Source organism: Rutidosis leptorrhynchoides, unplaced genomic scaffold (assembly GCF_046630445.1).
Source record: "Rutidosis leptorrhynchoides isolate AG116_Rl617_1_P2 unplaced genomic scaffold, CSIRO_AGI_Rlap_v1 contig567, whole genome shotgun sequence".
In the NCBI taxonomy this organism is placed as follows: Eukaryota; Viridiplantae; Streptophyta; class Magnoliopsida; order Asterales; family Asteraceae; genus Rutidosis; species Rutidosis leptorrhynchoides.
The window spans coordinates 31011-57901 of NW_027266790.1; the positions used below are offsets into that span (position 1 = coordinate 31011).

Below are 26891 nucleotides of genomic sequence, written 5' to 3' on the forward strand. Positions count from 1 at the left end.
AGAGAGAGAGAGGGAGCTTGAATTGAAAAGCGGAGTGCGCAAGTGACAACGGCGATGGTAGCTGGCCTTATAGGGGAAACGTCGAGGAGCCGCCGTGCTTTTGTCTTTTGCGTCTTAGAAATGTTTTTTTTTTTCCTGAAGCACCGACACGGACACGTAACACGCGACACGACACGACAAACCGACACGTCATTTTTTAAAAATAGAGAATTTCGATACGTTTCGACACATTATATATTAAATATATTTTTATATATAAATACATAAATAAATAATAATAATAGCCTACAATTAATTTACAAGAAAAATATTAAATAATATCATTCACTATTTTAATTTGTTACAATAATATATAAAACTTAGAGGAAAAAAACATTGTTTAAAGAAAAATGCTGAAATTATATTTTTAAATTTATTTATTTATCATATATAGCATTTTTTATTACTTCTTTCATAGTAAAAGACTTTTTAAAAAACTAAAACAATTCTAAAAAAACAAAATTGAAAAAAAATTTGACATTGTGCGTGTATATTTATAGCATTTTTATTACTTATTTTATTACTTCTTTTGTATATATTTTTATTTTGACCCCATAAGTATTAGAAATTTTTAAAATTGACCACGTGCGGGTCGGAATCGCGTGTCGAAATTTTGGACTCGCGTGTCGAAGCATGTCGAAGAGAGTTGACCACGTGTCGGATTTTTCCGACACTCGTTGACCGCGTGTCCGACACGTGTCACATGTCGGACACGTGTCGAAGTGTCGGACACGACACGAAGGCTTTCGGAGAGTGTCCGTGCTACATAGAATGTTTTCCTATCGCTGTTAAGGATTAATATCTTGAAAACTCTGAAATTGGTATATACATATATAAATTTATCTAAAATTAATTTTTTTCAAAAATGATATATTTTTAATAAATTTATATTTAATTAATATACTTATGACAAATTTACTCTTTACTATCAAATTACTAAATTTGATGATACATGACAATTGACTAGTGTACCGGTTTAGGATTTTACTCTTCGCATGTCACAATTGTACAAATTTGCGATTTCTTGTAACATTAATCTAATTTAATGAATGGTATATTTGTCACAAATGTATCATTTTGGATTTTTTTGCAGTCGAATAAATTAATTTTGGATAAATTTATTATAAGTATATTAGTTTTTGGGTTTTTTGTGGTCATTTGGGATACATTTATTACATGTGTACCCGAATAAATTTGTCACATGTATATCAATTTACGATTTTTTAGGATATTAACTCTCTATCTTTAAGTTTTTTAATATCATGTCGGCATGGTTTAATAATAATCAACTCTATTTTATAAGTTTTTTAAATACAAAAAGTCACGTTAGCATATTTAATCACGTCCAGTTGCTGTATAAGATTATGCGGACAAAAAAGATAACAGCAGCCATATTTGTTCAACCAACAAGAATAAGTGACTTCCTTTTAAGTATTTTAAAAGTGAGGTCATTAAAGTCTCCTAAAAAAAAGCATGTGATTATGTGTAGAGATTTTGACCATTTATAAACTAACAGTCCGGTATTGTAGCTACTCTTATCAAATCAAATTACGTATGACATAAATAGCGTAAAAGCATTCAAAATTTATCTCAAGTTATTTCATGATATCATTTATGCTTAACAATTAGAAATTGTGACATTTTATGTCAGTTTCAATATTTTGTTTTTCAACTCAATGGAACAAGTTATCTTAGGCTGACTTGGATGAATAGGTATAGAAAATTATGCACGAATCGTGCCATCATATAATAGAGCTCATTCATATCTATTTCTCAATATATCCTTTCATTAGATTATAATGAGACTATTTACATTAACATTTGTCTAGTGTCTATTCATATGTAGGTTTAAACTTTTCGATTTAATTTTTTAGTACAGTATTAAAGTCAAGTTTTGTCCTCGCTTATGCGAATATTCGCATTACTGGTCCATGAAATTTTATTTTAACATTATGTTTATGTAGCCTCGTGCTACCTATTAGACCAATTTCTATTCTTTTTTTTTTTAAGGTTTTTTTCTTAATTGTTGAAAGTGTTAATCCTTTTCCCCACTCGCAAACAAAAACAGTGAGGAAGTAGCTACCAAAGGTCTCGAGGAAAGCCTGAGAGTATAAAAGTAAAGACAAGAAGGGGGGAAAGGAGCAGTTGAGAATTTGTTCCTTTTCCCAACGCTTTGGGAGAATGGAGATGGACAGGAGGAAATTGTACGCGTTTTGATTTTTTAAGTATCACTTAATGTGTGTTATAGAAGCGTTGACCAATCATCATTTACTTTCGTTGCCAGCTCAATCATCTTTACTTCACTGGACAGACAACCAAAACGTGTGTTTGCCGAGACCTCCCTTTTCGGGCGGTCTTGCGGACGCATTAGTAAAACTAAGTATTAAGCTTAATCCGGATTTTCCCAAGTCCATCAATTTACGACTTAATGATTTAAGTTTTTAACCTACAAGTCAATTTTTAATCGATTTGAGGTAAGATCGATTACAAATTCAAATGAAATATCAAAAAAAATATTTCACTGCTGTGCAACTAGCGAAATTAGGAACGTGGACTTATAATGCATTTTCAACACCTAACTTGTTTAAAGCCTGAGGATTAATTTCTTCCTTTTTTGTTTGTTTTGATTTTCAAGGTTTTTCCATCCATTTGTGGAGACAATTAACCAAAAATTATTTTCGACTTTTTCTGATTTTTATAGAAAATATAAAGTTTTTTTTTTATTTTCTGGAAAAACATAAATATGAAAAAGATAATAACAATATTAGTGACCCGGGCTGGTCAGACCCACGACTCCAACAGGCCGATTCGGATCCGGCCCGGTCGGCCTCCGAATGGTTAGAGAAGAGTTCCCTCACTTGATTTTTCTATTATTCTTTTCTCTCTACCTCTGATCTTTTTTTCTTTTTTTTTTTTATATTCTCTCTCTCACGTTGTCAGACTAGATGAGAATGGAGAGACCCCTTTTGTCCTCTTCCACTTTGGTCTTTTACTCCCTATGACCTTTTTTTCAATTTTTCATTTTTATGTCTCTCTCGTTTTCTCTCTCTCTTGTCTTGTCCTTTCTCTTCTCTGCACACGCCAGACTAGGAAAAGAGATAGATCCTATTTGTCTTCTTGCCAGACTAGGAAAGTCTTCTTTCATTTTTATCCCTTCTTTTGATTTTTTTTTTCCCTTTCTCTCTCCGGTCTCTTCTTCTTCACGCTGCCCCGAGACCGATCCTCAGCATCCCATGAACCCAGAACGAAAAGAAATAATAACTATGAAGGATCGCCCGATCCTCAACGACCACCAACGGCTACTGGAACGCTTTTGTGAACGATCTACGCTCGACAGAACCTAGTCAGGCCAACCCAGACAGACCCGACTCCTCCACTTTTCCAAGTCGGCCACGGCGACGCTGGCCGACACGGCCGCGAACGATCGACACGGAAAGGTCTTGGGCCAAGCTGACCCCTAGTTCCCCCTTGCAAATGCTACCCCTCCACGACCGTGTCACGGCATGAACAAAGGATGCACGAAACAATCAAAATATCCAGAAGCAGATCTAGTTGAGCCATTTCATCGAACAGTTGGAGCATGCTAGAGATTTCCGCCTAGATCGAGACTCAAACCTGGACCGGGACTCATGACAAACAACGAGCATGGACCGGGATAGCAGAACGTATACAAGCGATCCGGAACTCGCACGAATTGGAGAACGCCAGCCCGGTCCGGCGAGCCCGAAACAGGGCACACAAAAAAAAAAAAAAAGCAGAACAGGGGTGGCCGGCGATGTCCCTACCTGTCACGGGGACGTCGGACGACGGACAAGCTCGATAAATCGGGCTGAGTCCACCACTCGCCCCGCACGTCTCCAAGCCGGGATCCTCGGAAAATCGACCCCAAATCAGAAAAGCTGGGGGGCAGATCCGAATAAAACCTACCGCGGCTTGGACGTGAAGAAACGTGGCAATGGGTCGTCGGCGACGATTCAAGCGTGGTGGCCGACGGAGGCTCTCTTCCTCACACTCTACCCTCGCTTAAATCTCACAGATTTATCTCAGATCTCAGCCTCCCTCTCCGTCTCTCCTCGACCTTCTCCCAAGATCTCACTCTCTTCCTTTCCGGCCTCCCTCCTCTCCGGCTTGCTCACCCTTGGGCCTCCCCCGTTGTCTCTCCGGGGAAGTCCTCTGAGCTCGCTGCCCTCTCTGTGTGTCCTTTTTTGGTTCTTGAACGCCCTATTCATAGGCCAAGGGGGGCGGTCGACGGAAGTTGGTCCGGTCGCCGGTCCTTGGCGCGCCGACCGGCCTTGGTGTGGCCGAACCGGTGTCCCATCCAGTCTTCTTCGCGGAGGCGTGCTCGGCATTGAAGGCGAGCATTGAAGGCGTCTGCCCAGACATCCCCTCCATCGCCTGTCGACCCTCGTCTCTCTGCCGTAGGTAGCCTGCGCTCGTTTAATCTCCTGCGCAAGAGACTGTCTGTGGTTCCCTAAAGCCTACTTTTTTTTTTTTTTAACATAATCATTCGAAAGTAGGGTAAAATAAGGGGGAATAAAATAGAAAATAAAATGATTAATACCTTGAAAAATCATAAATCGGTACACGTATAACAAATTTATCCAAAACTAATTTTTTAACCATAAGAAACTTCAAACTGGTACACTCGTAACAAATTTACTATAACTGATCATAAAAAAATTATAAATTGGTACACTTGAAATAAATTTACCTTAAATTAATTTATTCGACCGTAAAAAATCCTAAAGTTTGTGACAAATATATCATCCATTAAATTAAATTAATACCACGAAAAATCACACAAATTGTATAACTGTAACAAACGGAAAATAATTTTTCAAATTGATACACCGGACAATTGTCACGTGTCATTCAACTTAATAATTAAATTTGAAGTTTGGGCCTTTCAGGATATTAACCGAAAATAAAACTTAGTAAAGGCAAATAATATCAATATCAAAATATTTTTGTTAGGGTCAAATTGGTCCCTGACTTTTTTTATACAATTTTATCTTAAATATTTAGTGACAATTTATGTGTCAACAGTGTTTAGAATAGAAAAAGGGGCATCACAAACTTCATGTTACACTTATGACACATTTACTTCAAACTTTTTTTTGCGTTGACATGGCGCGACACAAACGCTACATTAAAAAATTCAAAAGAAATATAAAATCCAAATTTATTGTTCATCAATTGTCTTCGAAACTCATATTAACGACCTCGAATCACTCAAGACTCTCAATTCTCAAGCCTCCCTCTAGGTTACAAGCCCTTAGGTCAAGCTTCAAGCTTAAGCAACCACAATGGCTAGATCTTGCTTCGAAGCTCACCACAACTAAATCATCGTCAAGGGACTCACCCCTCCTAAAACACTTGCCTATATATGAAATTTTAGATCTGCGAGCAAGCAATGATCACGGGTGATTAAGCAAGGGCTCACTAATGTCCTCAGAGGTCTAGGCAACTTTGGGCATTGATGGACAAGGGACAAAGGCGTTTTGGCTAGGCAATCGCGAGCTTGAAAACAACGAACAATAACTTTGAAGATGATGAACAATAACTTTGATTTTTTTTTTCTTTTTTAATCTTTTTATTTTATGATGCCACTTTATCGCCAGTTGTCCTTGAAGAAAAATTAATAATGCCACATTAGATTTTTAACAACAATTTTTACCGAAATCCTAATAAAGTATAAATATGTCACTTAATTATAAATTTGTGGTTTTTGGTGCCACAAATTTTTTGGATAAATGTATCATGATAGATATTGCTTACATAAATTAAGGTTCTTGTGACTTTTAACCTTTGGATTATGGTGATTACTTATGCATGTTTAAGACGCATGCACAAACATAATTAAGGCAAATTGGAAACAAGCCCAAAGAAAACATGTACTTAATATCCGATCATTAAGGGTGTGTATGGTCACATTTCTGTTTCCGAGAACAATTTCTTTTTAAAAACACTTTTTTTTTTTATTTCTGTTCTCGGAAACAATTTCTGAGCATTTAAATACGTTAGATAACTGAACAAAATTTCACTCCTGGAAGAGAAATGCGTTTGGTATAATCCAAAATATTTTTATGACTTTATTAATAATTTTATTACATTGTTCTTTTTCTTTCTTTTATTTTTTCTTTTTCTTCTCCTTCCTTTAATTGGTTGCCAACCTTGGCCATGGCCGATCGGCTAGACGAGGGTTGATGAAGTCGCTGGGCTCGGGGGAGCCTCGCCGGCCACTAGTGAGGTCCCCCCAGCCTTGCCATGGCTTGGCGAGGCTTGACCTTGCCCTAGCTAGGTGAGGCGATCTAGGAAGCCTCACTGGTGGCCAGTGACCTCAAGGCGACCTCGTCAGGGGTCGGCGAGGCTTCGGTGAGGTCGCTAAGCCTTGTCTAGCCGGTCGCCGGCCTTGGCAGGGAAGAAGAGAGGAAGAGAAAGAAAGAAAAGAGAAGGAAGAAAAGAAAATGCTTGTTTCTTGTTTCTTGAGTTGTTCCCAGAAATAAGAAAGAACCTTTTTTTTTTCTTTTTTTTATTCCAAATCTATTCTCGGGAACAAATTGTTTCCGGAAACAAAACGAATTACCAAATGCATTTTTGTTTTATTTCTATTCTAGGGAACAAAAAAATAGAAATAGGTGTTTCTCGAAGCATTACCAAACAGCACCTGAGTGAATAGACTACAAAGCACATCTATTTTGAGGCCTAGATTAGAACAAGGCAAAAGGGAAAAAAAATGACTAAAATGTTTCTATGGCTGATATATCATAACCTCCCGAAACCAAATTGTGCAATTTTAGGTCAATTTGAACATTCTAATTCATTATTTAAAGCCCTTATTCTTTCTTGGGTTCTCTATCTTGAACTAAATTACAAGAAAACTAATTTCAAATTATAGTGCACTGTGTTTGGAGTATGAAAATCTTTCATTCATTTAGTGGCTTCGAGCATGAGAACTTGTAACTTTCGTGTTTGAATTCAGAGGATCCATGCTTTCATCAATCTTCATGTCATTTGGTTGCTTAACTTGTTTGCACACTAAATGAATGGCGTAGCTTCTTAGAGTCCCCTCTGATGCTTGAAACAGTACCATAAATTGACTGCAATAATTTAGCAATTTCGAGTCCAATCCCCACATCATTTGCCGTGGAATGTATAGAACCCATATGTGGTTAGAACCCCATGAGGAGAAACAATCTACACAACCAAAAGTTTCTTGATGGTCAAAAAACAAATGGATCTCGCGCAAAATACTAAATTCCTTCTTATTGTTGAACCGACAATAGCACGAAAGGCTAGGTCGGCTATGTTATAGTATGATTCTGAAGACATAGGAAACCTTGTGAGTCCTTTCATGGTTTGATGAACGAACAACTTTGGGCCCTTGGTTCTTGGATGATAAATGTCAACTCGAGCCTCTCCAAACAATCCTTGCCATGTGGAAAATATACACTTGAGACACAAACATGTGCACGAGAGAGAGAGAGAGAGAGAGAGAGAGAGAGAGAGAGAGAGAGAGAGAGATTGACAGCATATTGTAATTGCTAGAGCTTTGATCTTGTATCAGCTTATGATAGCCAAAGAAGTCAACTCTTCTGAGTCGAGGTGATTCATTTGGATTATCGTAATATGTGTTATAAGTCCGCACATGTTTCAAGCGATTCACAACCTTTTGTAAGTAAAGAAATTATTGTTGGTGGGAGAGCTAGAATCTCTTGAAACTACATACACCGTTTTAAAAAAAAAAAGCTGCCGCAACTTAACAAATTGACTAATGCAAGGCTAACGAATTTGTTCTCTGACGGATCTAAAATTCTCAATGAGGACCTGCAACTTAATAAATTGACCAATGCATGTGGTATGCACTTTGAGGTAGTGATGTTACTGGAATTCTCGGTGACACCCAGAAGGCCTCATGCTCCTTTTGCCTGTTATTTTTTACTTTATTGGATGCAGTCATCCAGTTCTCTAGCATTGAGCATCGGTGTGATATGTACTCTGGCTTGATTCTACCATTTAGGTAACTATTCATTTATGTCCCGTGCAAGCTCTGAATGGTTTTATCCTTCTTCAGATGTTTTGAGCTGATGCAGTGCAGCTTCTCTTTTGGCAAATAGGATGACTCTCTAGATGCTAACTTCTCGTATACTTAGATGGGGCGATTTTTACCGGACCACGGCATGCATCTAACCGAGATTCCCTCTCCCTGTCTTGATTCTGATATGATAGTGCAATAATCTCAAATCGCTAGGACTTCAATTTTTTAAATGCCATACTTTGCCAAAGATTTTGATATATGTTCCCTAAGGGATTTACTCGGAGGCTGCTCTTTTTTTTATTTATTTTTGGTGGCGTCGGAAAGGATGCTGCTCCAAGGCTAAGGGTTATAAGAAATTCTTTTTGGTCAAATCCAAGCTTTCCCTTCATGTGCATCTTTGAGGTTTTATGTTGGGAACTTGGGATACATGTGAGAGATGATTAATTGATTTTCTAAATTTGCTGTCGATAGTATCAAGTATCAACTTGTCCAAAAGATTTTACTGATACACTTATGCTCTTCTGATCAGTTGCAATCTTAAGAGAGGAGCAGAAGCCTAATAGATATTCTGTTAATTGCTAGTGAGGCCCGTATGTGCGTGTCATAACTATCCACCTCTATCGACTTACATGATAATGTAAGCTTACGATGGAAGATACACTGGGTGTTTATGAAGCTAGAGAGGGCAAAAGCTCTCTTCAAAATTCTCCCCTTCCGCAATTCTCTGTTATGCATATACATTCACACATATGCTTGCATTTTCTTTTGTTTTATTTTGATCGTCTTCTGTATCTGTAAGTTACCTTAATTGCTGCTAATGTACATGTTCCGTCATGCGTGACTAAAATATTCCGTACTCCATTAAGGTATCGGCTTTCGGTTGGCGCTCAACCCTCGGATCCCGTCCAACGCATTCTCTTCAGAGCTGGTCGCTGCCTCCTCCACCCATGGCGGCAGTAGGACGCAATGGCGGACCATCCTGTTGATCCCGAGAAGCAAACTGCTTCCGTCAAAGCAGATAATCCACCCCTGAAGATGCAAATATGCTCAAGGCGACGAGACTAGACAGTGAAACTCAGCGGCTGCAATCTCATTCACTTTTCTGGAGTTCCCTGAAAATATTTTCGCGGAGCGCTTCAGAGAAGACATAGCAAAAGACATTGGAAAGGGCAATTGAAAATCTTTCTTTTTCCAATGAAGTTGCCAACCTTTTGTGAGAAGGAAGATGGACTGCGCAACCGTACCAGGATTTAATTCCTTAATTATCATTTAATGCCTTGTTATCTACATGTACGCCTTACGCAGAGTATCATTTTCTTCTTTGCCATCTCAATCATCTGACTTCGCTTGCATTCTTGTGACATGACAGCCAAAGCGTTTTTATTTATTTATTAACATTTAGGCTCTGTTTTTTTTTTTAACTGTTCGTTCAATGGAAATAATTTCTCGATTAACAGAAAATTTTTCCAGCATTTGAACCGTTTAGAAAATTAGTAATGAAAATAGTTTCCCGATTTAATGAAAAAATTATGCATAAATTAGGAAAGTGGTACGACCAAAAAAAGGAAATTTAGAAAATTGATTTAAAAAAAACGGAAATCATTATAAAATAATGACTAGATATCGACATTTGAATTAGAAATTCTATGCTTGGACACCCGAACCCTAACACTCATTCTCAGGTACTCGTGGCTTGGGCTCGTGGCTTAAGCCTGTGACCCCAGTCCACCTGCCTAGGACTTGGTCCCTGACGTCTAGACCAAGGTCACCCGTGCCCTTGCCCGGGTCCAGGCTAGGCCCAAGAACTTGGTGTCGGTGCTTGGGTCTCCAGCGCTCGTGCCTGGGTCCATTGAGATCGAGCTTGAGGCCCCACCGCTGTGCTCGTTACCTCGATACTAGAGCTGAATCCATAAAGACCGAGGGTAGGACCTCAATACCTATGCTTGGATCCCTAGTGCCTTGGCTCGGGTCCATCAAGGAGTGCTCGGGTCCCTAGTTCCCATGCACAAATTCCCTCGTACTCAAAGCTAGGTCCATCGAGGCCAAGGCCCGGGACCCTAGTACCTATGCCTCTATCCATCGAGACTAGCCTCAAGACCCTGGTGCCCATGACCAAGTCCCTAGCGCTCGTGCTCTAGTCCATTGAGGTTGAGCTTGGGACTTGGTGGCCCAACGCAAGTCCATAAAGTAGGGCTCAATATCCTAATGCCTATGCTTGGATCCCCCATGCCCGAGCCTAAGTCTAACGAGATCGAGGCCCCAAACCTTGGTGTCTACGTCCATCAAGGCTAGGCCTAGGACCCCGATGCCCATGCTTGGGTCTTCGGCGCTTGAACTTGGGTCTATCGAGACCAAGCTCGGGACCCCGGAACCCATGCCTGGGTTTGGCCTCGATGGAGCTAAGCTCAGTCATTGAGGACCCACGCCTAGTCATCGACACCTAGGAATAGGCAACGGTGTCTCGATGGTAGCCTCGATGGATTAGGACTCAAGTGTTGAGGACTTGAGCTCGAGCACCAAGGACCCGGGTCATCGGTTTCCTCACTTGGCCCTTGTGGAATCGTGCTCGGGTGTTGGGGATTCAAGCACAGGCACCAGTGTGTCAAGAAGTCGTGCATGGGCATCAGGTTCTCGATTTGGCTTCTATGGATGCAAAATTGGTACCTGCACTCTTGCTCGGGACCAAGTGGCCTTACATGGGTCCACGGTGCTTGGGTTGGGTCCATCAAGGTTGGATTCGAGATCCTAGTTCCTCGGTTATCCATGCGCAAGTCACAAGCACCCCAAAAGTGTATACGTATTTAGGAAACTTAGATAAGATTTTCCTTTCCAAACAATGAAAAATATTTTCCAATTTGTTTTAAAGATTTTTGTCGAACATAAAAAAAAGTTGCCATTTCCCTGGAAAATAATTTTTTGAAATAGAAAAATAACATTTTTCATGAAACAAATAAGGCCTAAATATCTCACCAAAAAAAAAAAAAAACACAAAGCCTAAGTACATTTGGAGTACCCCGATGTTTTATGGTCATGCCTATTTGAAATGGGTTAATATCATAAAAGTTCTGCAGACTGATATATTTGCATCATATTTCCTTCAAATTAATTGTTATGTCACAGAAAATTCGAAATAGGTACAATATTTGTCTCAAATTAATTTTTATGTTAAAAAAAAATCCCAAATTAGTGTGCCTCTACCACATTTATCCCAAATATATTTTCACATCACAAAAAATTATACACCAGACCTCTGGTGTCAAATCTACCCTTCCGTAAATTGGAAATTTGTTAAAATCTGCTAACTTTGCTCTCAATCTCAATTCATTTTCTTCATTTCTGGTTTCTTCAAATCTGCTTGACGTGATTGGACGAAGACTCACAAAAGACAAATTTGTGCCAATTGGGAAATTCTAATTGTTTGTCTAAAGCCCTTCTTCTTTCTTAAGCTTGGTCGTGATACGGGTTGACAATAAAATTTCTGAACGTTGACTTAGACCACATAAATCTGAGGGTAAAGAAAAGCACATCGGCAAGTTTATTTTCGCTATAAGGAGACACGCAATCAAAGCTATTCAAAAGGGTTTTAACATAACCGCCTAACTAAAACTACAAGAAAGCTAATTTCAAATCATGTTGTACGGCCTGAAAATCTTTCCTTTGTTTCGCGGCTTCAGACATGGGAACTTGCGTCCGTGTTCGGATTCAGAAGACAGACGCTTTGTCAATCTTTGTGTCATTTAGTTGCTTACCTTGTGCGTACGCTAGATACACCCTGCAGCTTCTTTGAGTCCTCTCTGATGCTTGAAACAGTACCGTGAAATGACTGCCATCATTCAACGATTACGAGTCCAATCCCCACGCCATATGCGGTCGGACTGTAAAGAGAAAAAACAATCTACACAACCATAAGGCTTGGCCTATATCACGGTATAATTCGGAAGATATAGGAAATCTCTTTGATGGACAAACCACTTTGGGATCTTGCTTATTGGATAAAAAATGTCAACCCATGTCTCACCAAGTAGTCCCTACCATTCGGAACATTTCACACCATTTTACACTTAACACAAGCACACAAACACATGTGCGAAGAGAAGAGAGGGGCAGCAGAGGGGGAGAGAGAGGCCTCAATTGACAACATATTACAATTGTAGGAGCATTGATCCTGGATCATCTTGTGACAGCCAGAGAAGTCAATTTATCTGAGTCAAGGTGATTCATTTGGATTATATCCCAACATGTGTGATAAACCCACACATGTTTCCCACGATTCACAACCTTTTGAAGTAAAGATGTTATGTTTGGCGGGAGAGCTAGAATCTCTCGAAGCTGCAATCAATGTGTCAAAAAAAAAAAAGCTGCTGCAACTTAGTAAATGACTGATGCATGTGGGAAGGCTAACAAATTTGTTTTCCAACATATCTAAAATTGTCAATGATGACCTGCAATAAAGATTTTTCAAGAAACTAAGCTCTGATAAGCTGCATCTTTGCATATTCAAGTAAATTGCGCTCGGAAGAGCTAACGGGAGAGAGAAATTGGTATAATCACTTAATCCCCACACAAATTCCAGGAACTTGCTAAGTTGTGAGCATCCATCAACAAAAATATGCTCAAGATGATGCAGTGTATAGATGCTACAAGGAAGGTTTTTAAGGTCTGCACAGTCCCTTAAATGCAACTCTTTCAGTTCGACTAGATTCGCAACAGAAGAGTATATTGCAAGCACGTACCTAGAATTCCTTCCCCAATATGCGGATGCTGCTTTTACTCGGGATTAGACGTACAATTTTCTTGTGGCCTGTATATAATGGCACCGATGGTGGAGAGTAACTGGGCCATTCCAGCCATCTTAATTCAACAGGAAAGTATATGGGATCACCTGAATGGTTTATGGAAAATTCTGGGCCTTTTCATGTTTGTGAAGGCTTGAGCACTGAAGTGTACTTCTTCAGGAGCAGCCAACTTGAGCATCATTGCTTCCACTCTATTAGTTCCCTGGCAGCACATATATGAGCACACGATTTAAGTGCAAAGGTGTCTAGGTTATGCAAGGAAGTATTAAATAAGATTTGCTGTGCTTCTGGTGTCTTTCGTTCTTAGCTTTCAGAATCTGCTTTTACTTTAGCATTTGAAACAAGAGTTTTATGAACACCTCAATCATAAAAAACCACAGCATTTAAGTTCCTGCAGATTTTTTCCATAATTTACTTTCTGGGGAGAGGTCAATGTACAAACCTTACATCTCAGGGTTGGATATGGAAAAAGTGACTATTATGGACCATCAGGCCATTATCTTACTTAGCAGAATATATTCACACACTTTTTTAGTATAAGGCCAAAAGTACTTTGTAAGAGGCTTTAACCCTACCAAACGGGCATACATATTGTCAAAAACAAAGGACCATGATTCAGGTTATTACCGTGCCTTCTGTTAGCACATGAAGCACATACTCATAGAACCACAACATGTCGCGCTCCCCTGGATCTTTGGGAGATTCCCTTCGAACAATTTCTCTTCCCATTTCTTGAATCATATCATGCATCTCCAGCTTGCCATACTTAATAGTGATGAGCAACTTATCTATAAGAACAGCAATTCCACCATCCGGGTAGAGATCACAGCTCTCCCAAAATTTTCTCACATAACTTATACACTCTCCCATGAAGAAACATGCTATGTCAGGAAAAATATCCTTCTGATAATCATCTAGACCATCAATTTTCAGCAAACTGAAGATTTCTCCACTGAAAACTTCCTTCATTTTTTTTAATGCCCTTTTCCATTCAAGCAAGCTCCTACTTCGAAGAAAAGAACCCAAAACTTTAATAGCTAATGGAAGTCCTTTGGTGTTATCCACTACATTATTTGAAAGCTCTTCATAATCTGAAGGAGGTGAAAGATTCCTGAAAACAATCAAACTCAAAAGCATACAAGCACTGGAATGTTGTAACGGTTGAACCTTGTATACACTTTCTATGTGATGGGCAGCCAGTAAATGTTCATCTCTAGTCGTTATGAGAATTCTACTTCCACAACCAAACCAATCACGTCCTCCAACTAGTGTTTCCAATTGGATTAACTGGTTCACATTGTCAATGACAATGAGGACTTTTTTATTTTATTTTATTTTTATTTTTTGGGCAAAGTCTACTCTTTATCACGTTCATACCTCTGTGGACATTGCCAAGCTTCAGACTATCGTCCCATTTTACCTGAGAAAAAAGTGTCCCTTGAAGCTGAAGTAGGCTACCTTCTGCGGATTTCTTGCAAGTTTCTCTAACATTGGGAAGAAAGCTGCAACAGTAAATTAGCAAAAGCATTGCAAGTAGCTTTGGCGATAGTCATCTTCCCTATTCCTCCAAATCCGGAAATCCTGACCATGTGAAGCTCATTTGATGCCATGTCTAGCAAAGTATGCATATGGGACGCATGCAAATTTATGTCAACCACGTTTTTGGGAACATGAAACTGCTCATTATTCAACTCGGCCCATACTCTCTTGACAATGCTCTTAATGACATAAGACTTGCGCCTGGTAGATTCCAAGCATAAAGCCAATGAAGAATACTCAAGGAGATTCAAAGACATTTGATACAAGCAGTACCAAGTTGATCTCCAATGAGATCAACTTGCGGTCAATATCTCATGCACCATAGACCAGGTTCAGTTCCTAGCAATCGGCACCTAAAAGAGAAGGTAGGGGAATCAACCTTTTGGATACCTAATTAATCAGATAAATACTCAGTCAGCCTTTAGTTCAATCAAGAAACAGATCATTACCCTCCTTTTTGCTAAACCTGCAAACCTCAATGGGCTTGTAGAGGGACATGGTCCAGCTGCATGTTTATTTACTCTATGCATGACTTTTGAATTCCCCTTTTAGAGTGAAGAAACGATACATAAGCTTTCCTGCTCCAATTAGAGTGAATTGATTTTTTCCCCTTTTATGCATAAACATTACCCTGAATTTATTTCCGAGGAAGTAAATGAAATTCCTTAATCAACAATTGGAAAGGAATAAATGAGAGTCTTACTTGCCAAACCAAAATGCCAGCCAGAGTTGTCTGCCGCTTTAGTCAGTGCTTCTCTCTAACCTCTTCACCTTCCCCGAATCGCCCTTCGACTTCAACCTTTATTTCCAAGGAAGTAAGTGAAATTCCTTAATCAACAATTGGAAAGGAATAAATGAGAGTCTTACTTGTCAAACCAAAATGCCAGCAAAAGTTGTCTGCCGCTCTAGTCAGTGCTTCTCTCTCACCTCTTCACCTTCCCCGAATCGCCCTTCGACTTCAACCTTTCGTCGTGACCAATTAGGGCTTGTCCATACCTCCCCTCTGGTTCCTCACCTCCGACGGATCCACCTTGTCCAACAGCGGCCACAAGATCTGCCCCATCGTATCCCTGCACTCGACGATTCTCACCAGCTCGTCCAAGCACCAGCCAGAGGACCCGTAGTTCCCCGAGAACACGACGGCCGAGATCCTCGACTCCCCGACGGATCCACCTTGTCAGAACAGCGGCCACAAGATCTGCCCCATCGTATCCCTGCACTCGACGATTCTCACCAGCTCGTCCAAGCACCAGCCAGAGGACCCGTAGTTCTCCGAGAACACGACGGCCGAGATCCTCGACTCCCCTATGGCTCCATGGAAGCTTAGGAACACGTCTTACCCGCATGGACGGCCAGAAGGACAAGGGCGGAGCGTGGCCGGAGGCCTCCGGGCTCGAGCTCGACGTGAGCGATGAGAGACGGAAGGGAGAGCAACCTCCTTCTCAAACAGCAGTCTGACCGTGTGAAATGCATCGCCTTTTGGACTGAAATTGGTTGATACAGGGCCGGCCATGGTTGCACCAGTGAACAGCTTGTGGTGAGAGACGTGCCCACGAATGAGGAATCCTTTTACGTGCATTAAGCATAATTAAAAATAAAAAATAAAAAAGTCACAAAAAAATTTCAAATTATGCCCATTACAATTACCCTAAATTTTTTTTCTTGCGATACACAAAATCCCAAATTTATACTTATATGAAACATTTATCTTCCAAGATCCATTAGATGGCTAAAACAACGGCATTTTTATTTCACTTAAGCTACGTGCGCACCATATCAACAACATTTACTTTTTGATTTCCATGTAGGCAAATTTTTAATGGTTTATGTAAGAGGTTATTAACGGTTCTCATTAACATAACTTTAATTTAGAGCAAATATGTCACATATATAAGTTTTGGATTTTTAGTGTCACGGAAAAGAGGTTCAGAATAAATATATCATAATGGGCATAATTTTGGGTTTTTGGTGACTTTTACCCTAATAAAAATTACTAAGCACATAAAATTTATGATTTCTTACAAAAAGTTACCAAGAAATATCAAAAGTCATTTCAACATTACGGAAATTACCAAGCAAGTTTGAATACTTTGAGTGATTGAAAAATTACTAACCTCATTACATATTTTTTAACCTTTGTAAGCTTAGCTTCACTTCGTATTATTTAAATTACTTCAATTTGAAAATGAAATTGTTCATCACGTGTGGATGTTATAGTAAACGAAAAGCTACTAATCACATATAATTAATTATTTCCTGTATTAAAAGTTGCTAAACATATTAAAAGTTGCTTCGATGTATGATCAAAAACATTTTCACAATTACGAAAGTAAGTTTTCTTCCGTAAGTGAGATAATATAGGCTAATTTTTTTAAATGCGTTGACCAATGTTATAAACATATGGATGGTATATTTGAAAGGACCAGTTACCTATACCCTGCAAAATATCAAAGTGTAATGAAATATATTCTCTATCTATATTATTATAAAAAAAGAAGAAGTTTCTGCTATTTTATTTTTCCTCAAGCCGTTTATAAGTAAATATCACATGAGTAAACAAATGTAAAATCACAAACCAATGGCCATAAAATTTTAAGAAAACTCTTGAAAATTCAAAAAGGGCGATTGGCTACTATTTTCTTGAAAATTTAAAAAGGGCGATTGGCTAATATTTTCATCAAGCAGTTCTTCCCTTTTTATTTATTTATTGAAAACTATAACGAGTTATCATTTAGTATCCATCTTGCAAAATTGCTTGCACTAATAAACACGTAATTCAGACAATTTAAAGGATAATGGTTAATAGTTTTTATCTATATTGCCATCCAATTTTATCGTTTCCATTTCATTTTGTTGTTCCTTCCCTTTTACAATCTTAATTTTGTAATAATTTGACAATTTTTTTTTGAAATGTTAGTATCATTTATAAGATGATGTACGGGAGCTTAGGGGCATTCCTCAACATTACAAAGATAACTAAGGACATGAGAAAAATGGAGTGAGGGAGTCTCCATATAGTAGCCAATATTTCATTTGTTTGGGAAGATCTAAATTTTTGTAATATGAAGCTTGCCCTTTGGCAAGTTTACAGACTTTAGCCACAATGATAAAGACATTATTTGACTTGTTTTGGAAACATTTACAGTTACATTCTATCCAAATGCAATATATGGTTACTGCGAAAATTACCCTGAGAAGCTTCGTTGCCAAGTCCTTGCCTTTGATAGCCTTGATTATCCATTGGAGTTAATCATTCCATCCTCCTAAAGAATAACATATTCTCTATTGTGTGAGGATAATACGCCATATGCTTTTAGTTCATGTGCACTGAAATAATAGATGATCTCGATTTTCTAGACCAGCCAAACATAAATTACGATGGATTCTAACGTGATACGATCTCCATTGTTGGTAGTCTATCTCTACAAACTAGCCACCCAATAAAATTGCATTTGTTGACGCCGCCTATCTATATCAATTGATACCATCCCGCTGTCGATCCCACACTCTTAAGTTCATTGTATAACTCTTTGCAACAATATCTTTGCCTAGACATAGTTTATGCTAAAGTCGGTCTCAATTTAAGAATGCCACGCCAACTCCACGCCATACTACCCTTGATATTTGAGCTGCATGATCGAAATGCCTCTACATTTGGTACTGTGAACTAGCTTACTCCATAGGGAAGAGGACGGAAAATTTATAAGGCTAGAGCATTCAGCATAGTAAAACTTTGTTCCATAAATTTAAATTGAGTAACCCTATTCCTCCCTCCCTTTTTGGCAAGCAAAAAAAATTCCAAGAAACTTTATGTGATCTGTGGCATTCCGTATTTCTATTTCCTAAGAATTGCCTAATCTTCTTCTTCACTTCGTATATAGTTTGCTTTGGAAGTAAAAACATTTGCATCAAATAAGTACATATGAAAATAAGTATTGATGGTCAACTACAGATGACCATGATAGCTAATATGTTGCATGCCCTAGCCTTCTATTCTTTTGAAAATTTTATCAGTCATACTCTTGCAATTTGTGTGCGTCAGTTGCCTTGTGACAAGAGGAACACCAAGGTATCTAACAGAAAGGGTACTTGTGAGGAAAGGTGTGTGATCCAATATAATACCCTATTTTACCTTGGCCAAACTAGAGAAAAAGATTTGGCATTTATCTCGGTAAAAATGTAGTCTTATGAGATATGCAAATTCATCAAGTGTTTTGACAAGGCAAATAATAGAATCGACATCCCCATGAGCAAGATGAAACAAATCATCGTCAAAGCAAAAGTGAGTGATTTTTCTTGTTTGTAGTGCCAATGATACTTGAAAGAAGATACGACCACTTTCTCAATGATAAATCTGTTAAGAATCTCCATAATTAAGACAAACAAATAAGGAGAGTCCGTTGCCTGGCCATAGTCCATTGGTACTAGCAAAATAGCCAACTTGTTCGCCATTGAGGCTTATTGAAAACCTCAGTGTAGTAACGTATGGAGCAATCAAATCAATCAAGTGCCATGGTGAATTGATAGCTCTTAGAACCCCGAGTATTACCTCCCATTTTACCATGTGAAAAGCTTTCATGAGTTCAATTATTGCCACACGTTTACCTTTGTTGCCCTTATGGTAGTTGTGAAGGAGCTCCTGGCAAAGTAGAATGTGCTTCAAAATTTGTTGACTCAAGATGAAAGCAGTTTGGTTGAGGCCAACAACCGAAAGAATGATATAGTTGATTATGTCTATAAGTAGCTTCAATATGATCTTATATAAGACATTGCAACATGAGATGAGTCTAAAATCTTCCATGCGAGATGGATTCAGGACCTTCAACACAAGGGATATCATAGTAGAATATATAGTTCAACATCCTCCTTGAGGCGGAGAAGTCCATTATAGCATCCTCTATGTCATCCTATGATGGGCCAGGCTTTTTTGTAGAATAAATTGTTATATCCATATGGACCTATAGCTTTGAAGTTGTTGATGCCTTTCGGAACTCTGAGGATCCCAGCTTTTTGAAAGCTTGGTGAAGCTATGAGGTCACTTACATCTTCCAGGAATAAGGAGGCATACCGCTTATAAGGGATATGAATGTGTCAAGAGTTGCCAAGTATGCGATAGTAATAGGAGACAATTGTATCCCTAAGAGCCCCCTCATTTGTGATAATAGTTCCATCATCAAGTGAGAGTTGAGTAATTCTGTTCTGGGCACTATTACTCATCATGGAGGCAAAGAAATCTAGTTGTCGTTGTCCATCTCCTTAAGCCATAGATTTCTAATTTTTTTTCTTTAGGAGAAATTCTTCATGTTTGCTAAGGGTGAGTAGTTGCTCCAATTGTGCCTTTTCTTCCTCCTGAGTGCTCATATTGTAACAGTCCAATGCAAGAACTTGTTGTTACCATTGTAGGTTCTCCCCGGCTTTCTTGACCTTCATGCACAAGTCGCCAAATTGAGATTTATTAAGATAATTGAGTTGTTGTTTCAATGCTTCGAGCTCCTTCACCAAAATAAACATTTTGAATCCTCTAATTTCGGTCCAAAAATTGAAGAATCTAAAAGGTGGGTTCCTTCTCCCAGAGTAGTGTTGAGACATATCAAGCAGGAGGGATGATTTTAAACACCTGGTAGCAAAAATTCTACCAAATAATAAGTGTACCTGTGTGTTGCCAATTTGCATTTAATGAAGACCCTGTCAATCTTGCTCGCTCTATGATCATCATTGAACCTTTTATATAACCATGTGAAAAAAAGGCCTGTGGAATGAGGCTCGATGAGCGTAAACTCCTCAATCGTAGTGTCTAGCTCATTTATTTCAAAAGTCCATCAAATATTAGATTCGATTCGTTCATTTGTATCTCTCGTTTCACTGAAATCACCTATTAGTAGCCAATGCACATTTTATTTATTATCAGTAGAGAATGTGTTAATGTTCAGACACAAAGTAATGCATCCATGAATTGCAGAAAGGAGAAATGGGTCATCTCCTGGATTCTCAACAAGGAAGTGTATGACTTGATTGAAAACTTCCATCATAGTCAAGCTAATAATGGACGGTTTCCACAATATCCATATTCTACTGAGATTGTTGCTTTGATAGTTATGGATGCATTTCCAGCCTCAAAACCTAATTTGACGCTAAAAGAAGAGTGTTTTGAATTGTATATATTAGTCAAGCATAACATGAAAATAATTATGAGTTGGAAAATTGTAAATATTGGTCTATTTATTTAGTTGCTCAGCAACTAAATTCATTATAAGAACTCTAATAAAATTGCAAGTTGAAAAAAGTTAAAAAAAAAAGGCGAAAATCATAAACCCCAAAACCCTGATTGCGCCTTGACTTCACCCAAAAGAGCGACAGTGATTGCACTCGGTTAGCTTTGCGAGTGAAGCGAAGAGAGGAGAAAAAGAATGGTGGTTCAGATCCATTAAGTGAGATTTGGGTTCAAGAATCGGCCCATCTATCGGGTCATGGCCACGGATAGCAAATCTCCTCGCGACGGCATGCATCTAAAAGTATTGGGATGCCACACTTACCCAAATTAATTTTCGTGCCGGAGTGCTGATGTTGTCTTGAATTCCACATAATTCAATCGGGAAATCTAGGAAGGCTTGAAGATTTTGAACTATTTGTTTCCTAATATATTTCCTAGATTTGGGTTTCAAATTTGATAATATCTTTATGGTGGAATTCCTTTCCTACTAGGTTTAGGAAAGTGGGGATCTAAAGATCTATTTATTTCAGCATTGTACCCTGTACTCTTTACATACGCTCAAATAAGAAATCGTCTCTCTCTCTCTCCTGTGGACGTAGGCGGATCTTTCGCCGAACCATGTAAATCTCCGTGTTCTTAATTATTTTTGTTTTCTTTTTCATCTAGTTAGGGTGTTCTTCTGCACAACATGGAGAAAATCTCAAATTGATAAACAAGTACCACATCTTTCCCAAATTAATTTTTATATTAAAAAAATCCACTTTGGAAGGGAGAAAATTGATAGATTTTAAGGTAGAAGTCACCAAAAACTCTACACTATGCCAACTGTAAGACATTTACTCCAATTTTCTTTTTCTTTTTGTGACACAAAAAGATCTCAAACTTATACTTATGTGACACATTTATCACAAACTTATATAATGTGATACATTTAACTCAAATTTCTTCTTGTGACACCAAAAACCCCAAAATTATATGTGTGATATATTTATCCGAAAACTTTGGCGTCACATAAAAAAGTTTGGGATAAATATGTCGTAGGAGTACAAGTTTTGGGTTTAATAGTTTAGGATAAATGTGTCATGGTGGCTAAAGTTTGGAGTGTTTTGTAGCTTTTTCCCTAAATTTTAACATAAGTTACTTCATTAGAAACAATTCTTTGCAAGTTAGCCTTTTCCAAAATTGGTGCAACTGACAAGATAACTAGAAGTTTCTCAGAAAAAATTTCATCCTTGCGTCTTCTTCGCTTTAATTTTGTCTACTTGGTGGAACATCTTAAGCCAGGGACTTGAATTTTAGGCTTGTTGCGGCTAGTCCTTTTCCGAGGACAATAATCCTACAAAACCTTATCTCTGCTCTTGTGATGTTTTGAACAGAACTAGTTTATCCCCTTTTTTAGGAAAAAAAAAAATGATAGGGGATCTTGTACACATACTCTAAATGCATCTTTATGAATTCGGAAAATTAGATTGGAATAAATGTGACATGAATTTATCATTTTTAGGATTTTTTTTATGGTATTAACCATATTCTTTTATAATCTGTGTATAAAAAATTCCTTATCATTTGGCAAGGACTAATGTAGGAACAACATGTTGGGTAGCCAAATGTAACTAAGCATTCGCCAGCCCTTGCTTGACCACTTGCCAGATCTAGCCATGACGGCTGCGAGCTTTGAGGTTTAATCTAACTTTTAAGCTCACGGCTGCCGTGGCCACTCGAGCTTGAAGCTTGGCCTAAGGGTTTGCTTCATGGAGGAAAGTATGTTTTTTTACTTCCTCTTGAACAAGTTCCACAAGCTTTTATGTCAAAGAGGCCTGTTAAGGTTCGGAAGATTTTCTGCTTTATATGCTTTGACTGGGAGCCACAACAATTTCAGGTTCTCTAATGGGATCCTTTCGATCAGAGACCATACGTTCCTTCTGCACTTCCATCTCAATCCTGATGGCTTCCTTTAGAAGAAGGGTGACACCTTCGACTTTTTCTCTTTCATTTTCATCTTTTTATTTCTTGAACCAGTTGGAAATGAGTCACGAATTTCCATAGGTAGCTTCGAGTCGGATCTCCGGCGGGTGGTCAAGCAGGGGCCGATGAACGCCGCCAGAGGTCTAGGTGGCAGGGGGCAGCAATGAACATGCGCCAGAGAGCTTTGGCCAAGCAATCCCGAGCTTGAGGACGATGAATACTAACTTCAAATTTTCTTTTTCTTTTTTTTCTTATTTTTAATCTTTTTATGGTGTGGTGCTTGCGTGGGTGCCTCTTGTCCTTGAAAAGCACTAAGAATGCACATTGGATCCATGTCAGATTTTTAACATAACCCTAATAAAAGATAAATGTGTTGCTCGGATACAAACTTGAGGTTTTTGGTATTACACCAAAAAATTAGGTAAATGTGTTATAGTTTGAGGTATTTTGTAGTTTTTCCCTAAAAATATCACTGTGCAGATCATGGGTTCCTTTGAGTTCAAAACTAAGGTTGCGTTTGGTACTAGCTTTGGGAAGGGACATTAGGCGTCTAAGGATCTTTGGGCTAATGTTGGGGTGTTTGGTAAAAAATTTTAAACCCAACTTGAGATAAAGTTTGCCTTTGAAAAGTTGAAAGCCCAAGGTAAGTCCTAGGCTGCCTTGGGCTTTCAGCCTTCTCGAAAGGTAGGGGAAGTAAAAAAATTTCTTCCGATTTTATCCTCGCTGATTTTTTATTTTATTTTCCGATGTTGCCCTTGTTGATCATCTTCTTCTCCCTAGGGCTGGCCGGCGTGTTTGCTATGACTACGAGGGTTTGGCCATGGGCTAAAGAGAGGCCGGTGACATTGCTGGCGACCCAAACGACCGTCGTCAGCGGTTGCGCAACCGTCGCCGGGGGGTCGCGCGATCTAGGCGAGTGCCTTTTGGGTCATTCGACCTTCACGAGACCAACTAAGGTCACCTAATCCAGACAGCAGATAGCCCTCGATGGTCGTGGGACACTGGCGAGGGCTGCCTAGTGTCGGGCGACCCGACTGGCCCTCGTCAGGGTCAAGCGATCGCACGCCGGTGAGGGCCTAGGTTTGCATGACCCACCTAGCCCTCGTCGAGGTCGAGTGAGTGCCACCCAGCTGGCTCTTGCCAGGGTCACTTGACCCCGGCAAGGGGTTGTGTGGGTCGCATGACCTAGCTGCCCTTCATCGGAGTTGAGCGACCTCTGCAAGGGTTGTGTCAGCAAGGGTTGTGTGGGTCGCATGACCTAGCTGCCCTTCGTCGGAGTTGAGCGACCTCTGCGAGGGTTGTGTCAGCAAGGGTTGCCTGGGTTTGCTCGACCCAAGTGGCCCTCGCTGGGGTCGCCTGAGTCAACCTTTGCCAGTGGTCCCCGGGGGCATACGACGGTCGCCGACGATCCACCGACGACTGATCTGGTTCGTCAACGGCCATCTAGTCTATTAGGGGCAACTTTTTTTTTTTTTAATAACTAAAGTGCTTTGTATGAGTATAATTTTTCCAAACACAACTTAACTCAAAAGTACTTCACAATTGACTTTTAAATTATGATTCAACAAACACAATTTGCATTTTGGAAAACCACTTTAATTTAAAGTTCTTTGCATTTTCCTAAAGGTTTTCCCCAAAAATCCAACCAAACGCAACCTAAGTACGTTTGTTTAGCATATAGAGCAATTCTCGGTTACGAACATTGGCTAGAGCCAGACAACAGTTTGGTGCAAGGTGTATCGAACTTTTTCTGCAAACAGGAAGAGTATTTTATTTATGTTGGCTAGTTGATTAATCTCTAATTAAAGTTTTGGCTTTATCTTCTTGTATGATAAACGTGACACCAGCTCGAGGAATTTTTACCTTTTGAGAATTTGTCACTTCATGATAACATAAGATAATGTAGGGTTTTGGGAACCAAGACACTTTGACTTGCAAGTAATTCACTACCACCAGCAGAGTTTTCTCATAGGACAAATAACATGCATCTTCAATGTAGAAGTGGGGATTATGTTTGCCTGATTGCTACCTTCATTTGAACAGTGGAACTCGGCAAACACTCCTTCCCCCGATGGTCCAATGTACTCAATAAGATTATGGATGCCAATGATTGTCCTTGGCCGGCATGCCTTGACATTGGCAGTCCGGAAGAACAACTTCTAAAGAGGAGAAGGTTTGCAGAAATTCAAGAGGCCTTTAGCTAGGCTTTCAATGAGGATAAGGACAAGTTCGAGAAATCAAACGTTTCTTCCTCTTCGCCATCTTCATCTTCACGAGCAACGAGGCCTAAGGAAAAGCTCCATATGAACAACAGATCATTGTAAGATTTCAGAAATGCATGTGCCGTTGTAATAAAACCTTCTACTTTTCTCTTGGTTTTGCATCTGCGAATTTCTGTCTCTGTACCGGGGTTTTTTAACAGGTCATTCAAAAAGATAGGGGTGGTGTTATAGTTTCTGTTAAAAGTTCAATCTGGTGAGAATCGCAAGGGCCATTTCTCTCAACATTTCCGTGAACTGGTGTAGGTCTTTCAATTTTTTTTGGCCGTCTTAACAGGAAGTATTGCAAGTAAATGATCAAGTGCATATGGGGTCGAAGAATTGTGTCCCGACTACTTTCGACATGGAATATCACAATTCACAGGAGACTATCTCAGACCAAAATTTGGTTAGCATGCACAGAAAAAGCTTGCAGTTCAATATGCAGAAGTACAGAGTACGTATGGATGCACCTAGATACATCATGCGTACTCTCGTTCTCTCGAAACTCAGAAATATTATCTGGTGCATAGAAAAAGCTCTATTGAGAACGGAAAGAGACGCTGAGAAATTCTCTGGAAACGTCTGATGTTCACTCAGGAAGACTTCAGACAGACGTCAGAGAGTGATCACCTTTTGGGAGCATTCCAGGGTCGCTGCTGTCATTGTCCTGGTCCATCATTTGTGTTTGTCCCCACTTTAATTAGTCACTTCCTAGTCCGAATTTGGTAGGAGTCACTTCCTAGTCCGAATTTGGCGGGAGTCACATCTGTCATGTACTAAAAGATACACCAAATATAGATAATATCTCTTGAGGCCAACTTTACAACGACACTTGGCTTAATTTCCACCTTAAATTTTTTTATTTGAGTGAGGATTGGACCGCATTAACTTTAAATATACGAATTATATCAGTGATGAGATGGAAACCACGTAATTGATCTACTTTGTCAAAGATTCTCCAAGGACTCGGTTAATTTTATTCAAATAGCCCTTGAAATAGAACATTTTCTCAAAAGGTTCTCTAAAATAAACTTCATTTCAAATAAAGTCCATAAGTAAGCAACTTAGTCTTTAATCACCCACAACTCACCCGCTAATCAATTCTTTGCCGACGGAGAGGCACGTGAATCTCATGTGACACTAACCAAACCATGACTAAAGACATTTTCATTTAGGATGGAGGTTGATCCATGCCCTAGATGCGAGATCTAAGGCTCAAATCAAGCATAAGCATGTCAAGATTTGACGCTTGTGGTCGCCACTATTTCGTTCTTGATATGACGATGGCTGATGGGCAGGGAGAGAGATGCGCGCGGAAGAGATGGTGGAGAGAGCGTTCATAGAGGGAGACGAGGGTGATGACGGCACACAGAAAAGGGGAAGGGCGGCAACATCAGACGAGGCAACGTAAGATGAGGCAATGCTATCATGGTGATGGCTGCCTGCAGTTGCAAGATTTTGGTGTCCTGGCGACCTCTTGTTGGCTGTCCATTGTGGATCTTGTTGGTAATTTATTTGTAAAACAAACTTGAAAGTTTATTCTCCCACATGGAATAATTAGAAGTGTGTGTGTCAATATACAAGTGTGAAAGCCTCCAACTCTTAGAAGTGGAAACAATGGGTTCAGTGGGCTGGACCTTACAATGCCCACACGCTGGTATGCAATAATTAGGTGCACTTTACAATTGGGTTACCATTCTTTTTAATTAATTTTGAATTTGACTCCTAAAGGTTATTCGGCATCTTGCAATCTTTAAGAGGTAGAAGTTATAAAATTCAGAATTATTATTATTTAATTGGAATTCCCAAAATGTCTTTGGAGAAAGTATCTATTCAAAATAATTCTAAAAGACTGCTATAAATTCATTTTTTTTGTCTCATATATTCTTTACTTTTGTCAATTTTCTTTCAAAAAATTACAGCCATTTATTTTAATTGTTATTTTTAGGAATTTTTGGAGAAACGCTAGAATTGCTATCCGGTATTCTTATTGAGATTTTGTTGTATCGATTTTGTTAAAAAATTATTAGTAATGTTTGGGG

At 39.1% G+C, this 26891-nt stretch overlaps 1 protein-coding gene across 1 annotated transcript; it reads right to left on the reverse strand.

Moving 5' to 3' along the window:
* Positions 1–18769: 18769 nt before the first annotated feature.
* On the reverse strand, positions 18770–24031 carry LOC139884550 (uncharacterized). Its single transcript, XM_071868564.1, has 2 exons — positions 23876–24031; positions 18770–19231 (listed from the first exon to the last, which is right to left on the reverse strand). Exons 1-2 carry the CDS (start codon positions 24029–24031, stop codon positions 18770–18772), a joined length of 618 nt encoding a protein of 205 aa, XP_071724665.1.
* Between the last annotated feature and the right edge of the window lie 2860 nt (positions 24032–26891).